Source organism: Scardinius erythrophthalmus, assembly GCF_964197995.2.
Source record: "Scardinius erythrophthalmus genome assembly, chromosome: 4".
NCBI lineage: Eukaryota > Metazoa > Chordata > Actinopteri > Cypriniformes > Leuciscidae > Scardinius > Scardinius erythrophthalmus.
In genome coordinates, this window is record NC_138224.1 from 3604993 (window position 1) to 3618354 (window position 13362).

The following is a 13362-nucleotide window of genomic DNA, read 5'->3' on the forward strand; positions in this document are numbered from 1 at the left end:
TTCAGTGCTCGTTATCAGAGTAATTATAAACAATAGTGGTGGCTAGATGATTTTTTTTTTAATAGACCACTTCAAATGCAAGGGAAGAGACTGTGGGAAATGAGATTGTGCTGTATTTAGCAGATTTCAGAGGCTTTAGTTGTATAAACAGTGTCAATCCCCTCAGCCTCAGCGGGGCCAACACGTCATCCTGTGACGCAAGGTTACAGTGTTAATGTGAGTCTGGATCCCCCACATCGTGTTTTCATGGCAGCAGATTAGCAGGGACACCCTGACTGTGAACTTCTGCTTACTGCGTATGTTGGTTCAGCTTTGCTTAGCCATCCCATAGGGATTCTGTTCAATCCCAACAAAGCATTCCGAGTTCATTCACTTCCTGCCACAGTCCACAGGGCTGTGTTGTTACGTGTTTTGTTGGCCCGGGGGAGGGGAGGCATGGGAAAACGGCATCCCTTATGCACAGGGTGACCTTCAAAAAGCTCTATCACCTCCCTGATAATCTGATCTGATTCAAGAATCACTTTGATTTGTGATTATGTAACATGCTAATGCAACAAATATTACTGACGTTTACTTATTGGTTAATGCTGAAAGGGAAGATATTTGACATGTAGCTCGTGTTTTTTTTTGTTGCTATAAGCACTACAAATAGACACACAGGCAACATAATTCGTATGTTTGTTGAAACTAAAAACAAAATCGCACACTTCTTACTGAAAGCCTGTATCCTAATACTTTTTTTTGCAATTTAAGGATCTTTCTCCAAATGCTTCTTCTGCACGAACCTCATTTTCAACCTTACCTGGGTTTAATCTTCAGACAACACCACACAAAATGACGTGCAGAGTAAAAAATAGATATTCTCTATTTTACTTGTGCAATAAATGTGAAATTGTAGTGGGAAATATTGATGGTATGGTAATACAGTGGCATCCCCATAATATTATTGAATAAAATAAAAATTAAAAGTTTAACAATATTTAGAAGAATGTCAGTAACCAGACAGTTTCTGGTCCCATTGACTTCCATAGTATATTTTTTTCCTACTATGGAAGTCAGTGGGACCCAGAAACTGTCTGGTTACTGACATTCTTCTAAATATCTTCCTTTCTGTTCAGCAGAAGAAAGAAATTCATACAGGTTTGAAACAATATGAGGGTGAGTATATGATGACAGAATTTTCATTTTAAAGTGAACTATTCCTTTAAGGATAGTTACATTTTAACAGAATATTTAGTCTCTCTTCTCCATTTTTCTTTTCTAGGTTCAAACCACATTTACAGTATCATAAGTGTTAGTGGCGCTATGCGTACGTAGTTAGTTAACTTATTGAAGTATAGAATGTGTTATTGAAGCATAGAAGGGTATATTGAATGCCTGTCTGAAAGAGCCCAGCTTATTTTTCCAGTTGGTCAAATTGATGTGCGAGGACAATGCCTGAACTTTGGATGTGATTTCAGTGATTCTATCAAGAAGCTGCTGGAGCGATTTATTCACTGGCTTGTCTCTTCTGACCAACTGAATTGTTTGTGTTTCCCTCACCCGTCAAGTATCACAGCAATGAAGTGTCGAGGTGAAAGGAGACGTTGGGTCAGGTGGGAGAATAAGAAGTCATTTGACAGAGAAATGATTCAAGCTTGCTTTCAGGCTAAGTAACGTGCTATGGTGCTCTCCTGTCCCCTGGCACATGATTTTAGCATGATTCCAGAAATCTCTGTAGGCTGTTCTTATGACCATTGTTTGTCATGCGCCACTGTGCAGGTCGTAGAGTATTGGCCATTTGATCAAAGTCTGTTTTGAAAATGGTTTCCTCCACTGCTGTCGGGGTGTGATACATGATGATGTCTTAAAATGCGATCATTTTCTTTCATTAGTCAATGCTTGATGCTTCTTTTAGTTTGATTATTAGATGTTTTGGCATTACAAATGTTTTCTTTTGCATTTTTATTTTACACTGAAAACAAAGCACAGTTTGATTTGTTTTGAGCTTGTCTTTTGGTGATGAGTTTTAAATTTTAAGTGATTTTGAACCTAGTATTGCGTTTTCAATTGACATTTTCATGCTCTTTCTTGGAAATTCAGAGATGACTCAATCTACACTAACAGCAATTACTTTTTTTTTTCACTTTTGTTTTAATCTCAAACAAACTGAGTGCCCCGATTTGCAGGAATCACCTCCTCAGACAGACACCATATTGAATTTCCACTGATGTTCCTTATTTTTCTCTTCTTTTTTTCCGCTGTAATAGGGAAAAAATTGCGTTTCCAAGGTCACAGTTAGAATCGTTTTACACTATATTGCATGCTGCACCTTCTCTCTGTGGAGTGGCTGTTGTGCTTCATTCCAGATAAATGCAGGTAATAACTGTGATTGATGCTGAGCCAATGGATCTCTGGTGCTTCTACAAAAAAGAAAGACCTGCGAAGAGCCAGCACACTGTCACACGAGCATCTTTTTCTTTTCCGAAACAACTACAAGAACTGTCAAGGGTCAGGATCTGTTATTGAACAAGCATCTATGCCCTTCCCCCTGACCTGCCCTCTGACCTTCATGACCCTAGCATGATTTGATTTTGGGAGCGGGGAGTGTGTCTGTGCTCAAAATGTAATACTAATGGATTCCTACTGCACAGTGCACCATATGTACTGTATTCCTTGTGTGTTTAAAGGGATACTCCACCTCCCAAAAAATATTCTATAATTTTTTTTACTGACCCTCATGCCATCTCAAATGTATGACTTCCTTTCTTCAGATTAACACAAACAACGATGGGTGTGAGTGAGAAAAAAAATGGACCGGCACATCTTGTGCAAGCTTAACAACACATTTACATCACACTTCACATCACAACATAGTGCTTTACAGCGCTCTCATGAACTTGTGCATGACAGTTGGCCGGGAATGATTGTTTCTATTTAAAGTTTCAAATATTAATATTTTTCTTACATGCACCTATTGTTTCACTTCAGAAGAAATTGATTGGGGTCATATAGATTACTGTTTTGTTCATTTTGTGTGGTTTTTGAAGTGTCAGATTTTGGGGTCTAATACACTTGCATTATATAGTCTCATAAATGATTCATCTTTGTGTTCATCTGAAGAAATTGAGTCTAATACATCTGGGATGGTAAGTGATGTCCAGTTACTGTTATCTCAGAAATAAATATTAGGTTATTTTGCACCCATTATTGTGTAAAAACAACTATAAGCGTAACCGTGTAAAAACCTGGACATACCAAGATGACAGTCGGCCGTCGGGCGATGTCAGGCCATTTTTGAGCATCGGTCATCTTAGTTTTTCCAGTGTGTTGTTGGACGCAGTCAGGTTTTTCTGGGCCGATTCAGCATGTTGAATCTGCGTCGGTGACTGAGAGAACTCTGATTGGCTGTTCAGTTTAGCGGACGAGTTAGTGCACGAGAATAAAAGCAAAAGTGATGAAAGTAATCAAAGAAGTCAAGACTGTACAGACAGAAGGCTGTTAAAATTTTGCGTCATCTTAAGACTTACCTGCACAAACATTTTCATAATAACATGAGCCGACTGTAATAAATAAAGTGATCAGCATTATAGATATTCAAGTTCTGTTTACGGTTTGTATATCATCTCTTTTTGAATGACGAAAATGGATTATTGATACCTGCTAATATAGACAGATACTTACACGCAGGCGCAGAACGCACATGCTAGCTGGCAATCGCCTGTAGTACTTTTGGTGTGTTCAAGTGCAGCTTTTTGGCCGAGACACAGTCAACGAGAGGCAAAAACACAGTCGGCTTTGACATCGGCTTGGTGTGTCCCAGGCTTAAGTATGAGTAGTAGATTACAGAGTAGAGTGAATTTTGAATGCAGCGTGTGCATGCTATATTTAATTAAATCTCAGCCTGTTGCTGTTTAATTACCACAAAAGGCCCCATTGCATTTTTAATTAGTTTAACTGTGCAGTCCTAGTAGCATGCCGTTCTGAACAAAGCCCGAGTTGCAGAATCGTCATCTCATGTTAAATCCCTGCATCCATTTGTCCTTTTAAAACCAGCATGCAACAGTTTCAGCTCTAGTTATCAAAGTGCAATTATAGAACGCTAATTGAGAGTCCCCCTACAGTATTGTGGTTTTCTTCTTGGACAATGTAATCATTGTTGTGCTCTGGCAGAGTGAAGCAGGAGAGGGTGAAAATGAGGTGAAATGAAACTGCGCTGCGACACAGAGACTTCTGGCAGGGATCGTTGATTTTAGTCTGGCTTTGGGCCTACCTATACGAACAGGAGCCAAAGACTCCCCCTGCTTTCCTGCGTAGAAGCCACCTGTTTCACACAGCTCTCCAGATTTTAAACCACAAACTCAAGGTCACTTCGAAGCATCTGGGTGTTACAGTATGGAGTCATTTCCTCAGCAAGATATCTGACCTCTTCTAATGAGACAGCTCTGGGTTCTTTATGATATCTTTGTTAGCAGTCTGCAAATTGAGTCACAGAGTCATCAGATGGTGTGTGTGCCCTCAGAAGGCGCTAATGAGTGGATCTATGTAGTGACATTGTTCTGCTTGGTGCCACTGTATCCGTATCAGTCAGCCTCTCTGACTCATGGGCTGTCTGTTCAGAGGCCTGTTCAGTATGGCACCCTGTGTTTAGAGATGCTGTTTCTTTCCCTTCTCATTTACTTGCAAGAATCTTCTACTCTTTAAAGTTCACAGTGTGGATGCTCTTGTGGATATGCTTCTTGCATAAAACAATTGTGTATTTATTAGAGATGTGCACTACTGCAATTTTAAAATGTACTTCTCTGAATGGTTAATTGACCTGTATGATTTTTTTTCTTTTTCTGTGCAGCACAAATTATGGTGTTTTGAAGTGTGTTTTTGTCCATTTAATGGGGTCCAATGTTGATAGTGAACTACCCCTTCAAAGAAGCTCTATTATAAACTCGTAGAAGAAAAGGTTCTTTATAGAAGAAAGTCAGGCGCTCCATATATAGAACATTTAGGGGTTCCAATCATGGGATAATTTTATGGATTTAGATTTAATAATTTTCTTTTAAGTTATTTTTGATTGCATTTTATGAACCAAACACCTCATAAACATACTTTTTCACTTGAACAGTTGCGCATAACAGATGGTCTCCCGTGTGGAATATTTTTTAGGTGTATCTGGTTCATTAAGCCTCCTCCACCTGTATCCCACATTATCCTAGTTGCTAGCCCTAGTTGATGTATTCATTCCTGAGCATGCTGGCGTCTAAATAAATGCTTTGCTCTTTTCAATGCGTTTAATCAGCCCTAAGTAGGAAACTGCCAACATTAACATAGTTTGAGTGCTCTCTGAAGCCTTTCTCATCTCTTCCAACAGTTTTGAGATATTTCACGCTAAAAAAAAACTAAATCAGGCATAATTTCCACAGTCTGCTGCGATGATGGTTCGGGTAGCTTCCAGACACCCTGCTTAGTGCAGACAATTGTGAATAAGACGGTTTGCATGCTAACGGGTTCCTAGGGGTGTGCAAACACGCTCATCCTCCATGTGACACATTCCTGTTATCAATCACATTAACATATGGCTGTCCATGTTTATGAAAAAAAAAAAAAATCCTATAAAACATTTGCCTGTACAATAAGATGGAATTATTTTAGTTGAGTCCCCTTATTTTAACAACTAAAAAAATGCTTTGAAAAAACTAGAAAATTATAGTGACAATATTTTTTTCCCCATTTCTTTCAGATTACCTGTCCCAAGGCGTTGATCTGTCAGGTATTGATGTCATAGAAAATGACCTGCTGTTCATCAGTCGAGCTCGTCTGGAGGTGGAGAACCAAGCCAAACGATTACTGGAACAGGGCATGGAAATTCAGGTAAAAATACCACAATGTCTTTGAGAAACAAAGTACAAAATGTGCCAATAATTAACTGGAGTTTTTTCATGACACTAAAAATGCAATGTAGTTTAAGGGGAAACTAGTTTGTCACTTGGCACGCAGCAATTTCAAAATTCTCCAACACCAAAAACCAACAAAAGTACAAGCAATGCTTAAAATCCACTTGTGTTGTTTTATGAATTGAGGTCCAGCACATGAATGGAATTGAGTTTATGTGGAGTCTACATTTACATTCATGTATTTGCACTTAAAATTGATGTGATGCCTAGCCTAACATTTCTGACCAGTGCCAGAATTCTTTCTATCTCTCTATATCTCTCCCTCAGCATGTTTCTCTGTCACACACGATGTGCTCACACACAGCAGATGGGCCGCACTGGCCTTTTTTTCCCCTGTCTTCGGACACACAGCCATCGCACTGAACTGCCCAGTCACATTTCAGAAATTCAGCTGCCACATGGAGCCATCTCAGGGGCTGAAAGATGCAGAAAGATGTCCGCTTTTCAATTAATTCCCATTTTAAAATGCCTGAAATGTTACATATCATCATGCAAACGCAGCTGTCACAGTCCTTTGTTTTGCTGATTGCCTCTCTAAATTTTTCTTTCCTTTGATTGACAGTTTAGTTTTTCAGCACGCTTTTTGCAGCAAATCAATGCAAGGCTCCAGTTGGAGATGACAGGACTGTTGAAATACAGACTACACAAGGTCAATAATTGATTGCTTTATGCATCTCTCATGGGCCATCAGGTGTCTTTGAAAGCATGAGCTTTCAGGGATTTTAGGTTGAAGTTGTGGTTATGAACAGCCCATATCTGATGAGAGGTCCAGTCAGGAGAATGTCATCTAGCCTCTGTTTGTTCCTGCATCTTTAATGGTTTCCAATGCTGACCACTTGCTAAAATAAGCCTTCCAATGCCTGCCTGTTGTATTCTTTTTTTATTTTTTAGCTCCAGGGATTGATTGTGTGATGGTCAGTCACCCCCATATATCTCAATGTTATTGGCTGCAGACAACGTAATGGCACTGACCACTGCATGATCTCTTTACATTTAGATATTGCGTAATGCAGGGCCGGCGAGTGCACTTCTGCCGCTCTAGGCGAAAAACAATTGTGCTGCCCCTAGGGCTGGTCCGAATACCATTTTTTGAGCTTCGGTATACCTATATTACTATAGTAATGAACATCGAATATTCAAAGCTTCGAGAGGGTGCTGAACATTATTCTTCTCTCTAATAAACGCAGGAATCTTTATGTGTCTGTATGTCCTTTTGCATTTTGATTATTTCGAGAACCGTTCATCCCATCGACTTCACAAGGGAGTGCAGTGTCGCATTTGGTGCAGAACAGCGCGAGCAGGAAGCGGCGCGCCTCACACGGGCAGGGCTTATTAACGCACGCTGCACTAGTGATATAAAACGCACACACACAGGTCTGTTAAATTAAGCAATACTTTAAGGTAGTCTATATTTTTCTGAATAACAAATTACTGACACAGTAAAGGGTAGATTTAAATGAAGAAAAACAAAATTTAAATAAAGAAAAACAAAATTTAAATACAGAAAAAAATAAATTTTAAATTTAAATAAAGAAAAAACTAAATTTAAAATTTAAATAAAGAAAAAAAATTAAATAAAGAAAAAACTAAATTTAAAATTTAAATAAAGAAAAGACGAAATTTAAATAAAGAAAAAAATGTAAATAAAGAAAAAATAAAATTTAAATAAAGAAAAAACTAAATTTAAGTCAAGAAAAACGAAATTTAAATAAAGAAAAACAAAATTTAAATAAAGAAAAGCGAAATTAAGTTAAATTAAAAACGAGATTAATTTAGATTGATAATAGCAGTAAAAAGGCTAATACATTTTGTTTCTATTATTATATTTTCCACAATGCCAAAGCAACGCAGCTTAACCCAAAACACAAGCTCAGGCATGCACTTCTGTCGACACACACTCCACTGTTCTGCGCTCTAGCCAGAGAACACTCCTGTTGCAGGAACACTTTAGTAGGCCAAGAGGAAGCAGATATATACATATACTATATGCGTGGGTGGATGTGATCGGGGAATTTGGCTGTTAAAAGTGTAACATTTAAAGCCACTTAAATTAACGAAATGACTCAAATAAAGATTCGTTCATTTTGATGAACGAGATCGAACAAGAGAGTCAGTAAAATGATCCGAACTTCCCATCACTCAGTCATGACTTGTGAGAGCAGGGGGCGGGGCGGCGCAGCGGCAGCTCAGCAAATCATATAGCCTATTTTGTGAATTGTTCATTCCCGATTGGCACACATTCTGCCGCCCTTACAAAAGTGCCGCTCTAGGCAATTGCCTAGATCTCCTATATGGACACACCGGCCCTGGCATAATGGTGTCTATCTTTCAAAACCCAGTGCACTGCTTTGCTAGACCCTTTTTGGGCACATCATAGATGCCAGTGATCCTGAAACATGCTGTTTAGGTATTTTCGAAACACAGTCTCAGCATAATTATTTAATTTAATATTATGTTTTTTTTGTTTTTTTCCCATTTAAACTTAGATTCAGCGCAAATCAGCTACTTCAGAAGTCATCAGACTAGGTGGAAACAGATTTAGCTCTTGTTCACTTCAATTAAATGCGAATGGCTATTCCAGTCACAGTTCTCAGTACCATGCGTCTCTAACAAAACTTTTTCGAATTCTTGGCCTATTAGCATCTCATTATAAAACCAGGCGATGCAAGAGCCCCCTGACCTCTGTTCATGTATTTGTTGTTCTGGATCTTATCATGTAGTTCACTGCACTCCTCCATGGCCAGTCCTGCATCAGTATATTTAGAATTGTGTGGGTTACATAAGCCGCTATTCCTCAGCTCATGTGGAGAGATGGTCCTCTTCATTTCGCTCTTTTCTTCTATACAAAAAAGATTAACTTAGACCATCTTATGCCTTTTTAAAGGAATTTTCTGGGTTTAATGCAAGTTAAGTTGTACCAACAGCATCTATCTAACATCTTATCCCTCAGTTTGTAAGAACAATCATTTTTACAATAATGCACTTAATTACACTTAGAGTGTAAATTTATGGGGCAAGATATTTTGTGCTGCACAAGTTAAATATATATATAATTTTTTTTTTAGTATCAAGTTATCAATTTAACTGAGTTGACATTAGTTTAATGGTTAGAAATTGCATAATGATACTTTTGAAATATGATACTTCCATACAATGCTGATGAAATCAACATCAACAATGAAATAAAAAATATTGACTTCCACATATTTTTAAGATTAACTTGTATTGATCCCAGGAACATTCCTTTTAGCACACAAGACAATTTCATTAGCGTTGCAAGAAGTCATGAAACAACATGAAACAATGCATTTGATTTTTATACATAACATATTTCCAAGTGAAACGATATTTATTTGAAAATACTGCAAAGCTGGACATGATTTTGTCCATTAGGATTTAATGGGATCGAGCCTGAGATGATTTTGGAATCAAGTTGGCTATAATGAATAATATCGTTTTTCTATTGTTTTATCACAGGTTTCATGTCATAACGATTTGATGAAATAAGAAAACATAATGTGCTGCAGGAAATTTTCTTTAAAAAATTATAGGATTGGAAGGATTCATCTGTTCTTAATAATTGCTTTTTGGTGCATAGTGACATTTTACATAGTGTATTTTCTCCTCTAAATTTCATTAAAATTGTACAGAAGAGTGGCACTTTATATCAGTGCATTCCCGTTTTGAAAGCATCAGCTGTCTGATACGCTGCCATACTGTCAGAAGGGCACTTGAAAAGAGAGTGCATTTGAAGGTCAGAATTCGACATTGACATGCAGAGAGGCAGAACAAAAAGTGTAGCCTGTATCTGCACATTAATTTCGGATGGGATGAGAGAAGAGAGGAGGTCTGTTAAATTTTTTATCCGCCTTTTTATTCAAGTCTTTTTTTTATTTCTCTGCTCATACATTTATATCAGCTGCTTAAGAGGGGTGTTTTCACACAGAAGGTCGCAAGAGGTCACACTCTCATGTTTTTCTTTCCTTTTCCTTTGTATTGTGTAGATGAGGGGATGAGGTTTTGGAAGTGGATTCTGATTACCGCGGTGAAGGGCTTTGCTTACTCGGCAAGCATTGGCTGGAGGTCATTGAGGTGTGTGTGTGTGTGTGGTCCGAGCTGGAGATTCATACTAGTGTCTCAAAGGGCTCAAAATCCACTGTGTGGAGTCGCACAAGTGTGTATACAGACACACATATACAATTGAGTACTCTCGCCATGGCTCCTGTCTTCCTGACCCAGAAAAGCAGAGTACTCATGGGGCCAGTGTCCTGTTTCACATGCTTGTAGGGGAATGGACATTAATGCAGCCTTTCCGCTTATAGGAGAGGAGAAATGACAATCTCTCCATCCACAATACAGTGACCCTAAAAATGTCTTAATGTTACTGCGTTGGATTGCAGAAAATTAATCCAATTGTCATTTATTTTAAAAAAGACAGCATAAGCACACTTTGCAATCAGAACATTGCACAAAATATTTTACAATAAGGTTCCATTTGTTAACATTTACTAATTATTTAAATAAAAAGTTGTCTGATTTTATTTAATGGACCCAAGCTAACATGAAATAACAATGAAAAGTTGATTTTTTTATTAAAAGGGTCCTTTATTGCTGGCAAAATTGGCTTTCAAATAAACTTGGCTTGCCTGTACAGTAGAAAGTACATTTTTTTAATCGTTGCTACTTGACCAGAGAAAACTGTTGTCTTCCCTTTTGCCAAATAGGGAGGAAAACTTCAACACCCATAATGCACTGGGCATGTTGCCATCCAAGGCAACTCCCAACAGTCTGCTATGGATACGCTTATCAGAGTCAAATACCTCCTTTCTTTAATAGGAAATACGCTATACAAAAAATCGGATCCGAGCAATAAATCTAAATTTATTGACCAGCAAGTTCTTATGAAATCATGTGATCAGCTCCATGCATGACCAAAACAGAGTCATAAAACCGGGAAAAAACGGACCCACTGCAGACATAAATAGTGAAATCACAGGAGTGTGGCTCCTCCACATAATAGATTAGGCGCTGCATGTATTGGAAGGATGTTGATGGTAGAATCAATGACAGTAGGGAACGAATGAGTCTAGGTTTTAACTGAGTCACCTCTGCCTTGACAGACAGATGTGCTTCTTGCCCTATTGAGAGTAAGTGTGCATTACATAAGCTGACCAGCAGAACATTGATCATGCACCCTTTAAACAATACGTCACCTTCGTCCATTTCAAGAGGTCACTTGGACAAAGAGTGCATGTGATTGTTGTCTCGCATAGATAGATGGGTTTTGTTCTGTTGATGTGTGGTGCAGATATACAGGCCACATTGCCACAATCAAATTTGGTCATATTGTTTTTCAATAGTCATTTTACTAAACATTTAAATTAGTCCAGATATACTGTTGTTTTTTTCCCCTTGAATGTTTGTCAGGATGTTTGATTTTCTGCTTTTGGTTTGTGGTTGTACATTCTTAAAAATAATGGTTCTTTATTGGCATCTTTATTGGTTCCATGAAGGATCTTTAACATCAGTGGAACCTTCACAAAATGTTCTTTTAAAGTGGAAAACAGTTCTTTAGATTGTTAAAATGTTCTTTACACTTAGAAAAAGATGGTTCTTTTATAAAGTTTTTACTGAACATTTCTTTGGTTCTTCTATTGCATTGCTGTGAAAACCCCATTTTGGAACCTTTATTTTTAAGAGTGTATTGAAGATTGGGGTCATTTGGATTGAAATGACTTTCTGGTAACATTAAGGTCTCATTTGTTTACAAAAAGGTCTCATTTGATAAGATTAGTTAATGGATGAACTAATGATGAGAAATACATATTTACAGTACATATTAATATTTTTGATGTTAGTTAATAAAATGTTCACGTTCATTTGCATTAACAAATGTTAACCGATACAACTTTTGATTTTTAAAATTGATTTAGTAAATGTTGAGATAAACATGAACTAAGAGTAAATGCTATAGAAGTACTGTTCAATGTTAGTATGTGTTAACTAATGTAGTTAACTAACTTTAACAAATGAAACCTTATTGTAAAGTGTTACCGATTTTCCTTTCTCTGCATCTGGCCGTTTTGCCCATTCTGTTTAGTTTTGTCCAGTGTCATAGTGGGATGCGATTTTTGTCATCCGCATCCTAATAGACCCATGTACCTGCGGCATGTAATAGAATTTTCTCTCGCTTGCTGCTGAAAAGACGAAACAAAAATATGTTATCCGCTTTGGGCCAAACAAATACTGACAAGAATGTTAACTGAAAACGATTCAATGCTTCTTTTCTTTCTCTGCTATACCACATAACAATTTTACTTCATTCTATGTAAATAAATGCCTTTCACTCATGCATCATTATTTATAGGCAATCTCCTGCAATTGCTAATGCCCAATCCCTGTCACTAATGATGTGATAACAGCATTTTTTTATTGTTTCTTCAGGGCTGAACTTGATGCGTGACTCAAACTATGCTCAAGAGGGTATTAATCATTTAGAAATGTTTTATTAGCACACGGCTTAGCTTGTCACTGCATTGTTACTGCGAATGGCAGGACTCAAAGAGCATTTGGTATTTGTAAGTGTCTGAGTAAAGATGTGTGGCTTAATTTGTGCTCTTTTGACTATGTTTTGCACACTGACATTCAAAACATGGTTCAAAGTGTGTGTGTGTCTGTCTGTGTGTGACAGTGTGTGTGTGTATGTTCTTGAATGGTCTGATCTGTCTAATATTGCTAGAAGCTTTGTATTGCGTGACAGATGGGATTTTTTCCTGAGAACCTGGCAGTCTCTACAAGTTGCATGTGTGCGTGAATAAAACAAATGGGCTTTAATTTACTCAAATCATGAGTGCAAAAGAGTTCTGCAACGACCACTCACTCCCATTAAAGCTACAATATGTAAGATTTTTGTACAAAAATATCCGAAAATCACTTGCACAGTGTGATATATTTCCTGCAGTTGTGTACTTACAATTTCCCAAAAGTTCCCAAAGATTTTTAATTTCAGAGAAATTCCAATTTTAAATAATGGCTCGTCCATATTCACTTGTCGCCTGTCAATGACGTAATATCCGCGTTATTCCTGGTTTCCGCTCGTACTGCCATAGTAACCATGGCGACAGACGTGGACAACTGCGTTACGTCTAGCGGCACGCTCACGCTGTTGTTGTTTCGTTCAAACATTATGGATCATGGCAAGCAGACTTTGGGACAAAAGGAGAACTAAAACGAGGATCAATATCAGCGTGGCGTTTTCGAGATGCCGAGAGCTAGCATCCGTGACTAACTTCGATTTGATAGAGACGTCTTGCATGTACTTTATTAGACAGGTGAGCAAATCAATTATACAACTAATCAATGTTATATAGCTCAACATGATGAAATGTTAGAATATGATCAGCATGTTATTATAATGTTGATCTAGCTTACTGCT

General features: G+C 37.8%; 1 protein-coding gene across 2 annotated transcripts in view; it reads left to right on the plus strand.

Annotated features, from left to right (window-relative positions):
- Positions 1–13362, plus strand: part of cog5 (component of oligomeric golgi complex 5) — a 73410-nt gene that overhangs the window by 17828 nt on the left and 42220 nt on the right. For both annotated transcript variants that reach the window (XM_081364432.1, XM_081364433.1), the window contains exon 7: positions 5714–5844. In XM_081364432.1, coding sequence (XP_081220558.1) covers positions 5714–5844 — 131 coding nt within the window. The remainder of the gene's footprint in view (positions 1–5713; positions 5845–13362) is intronic.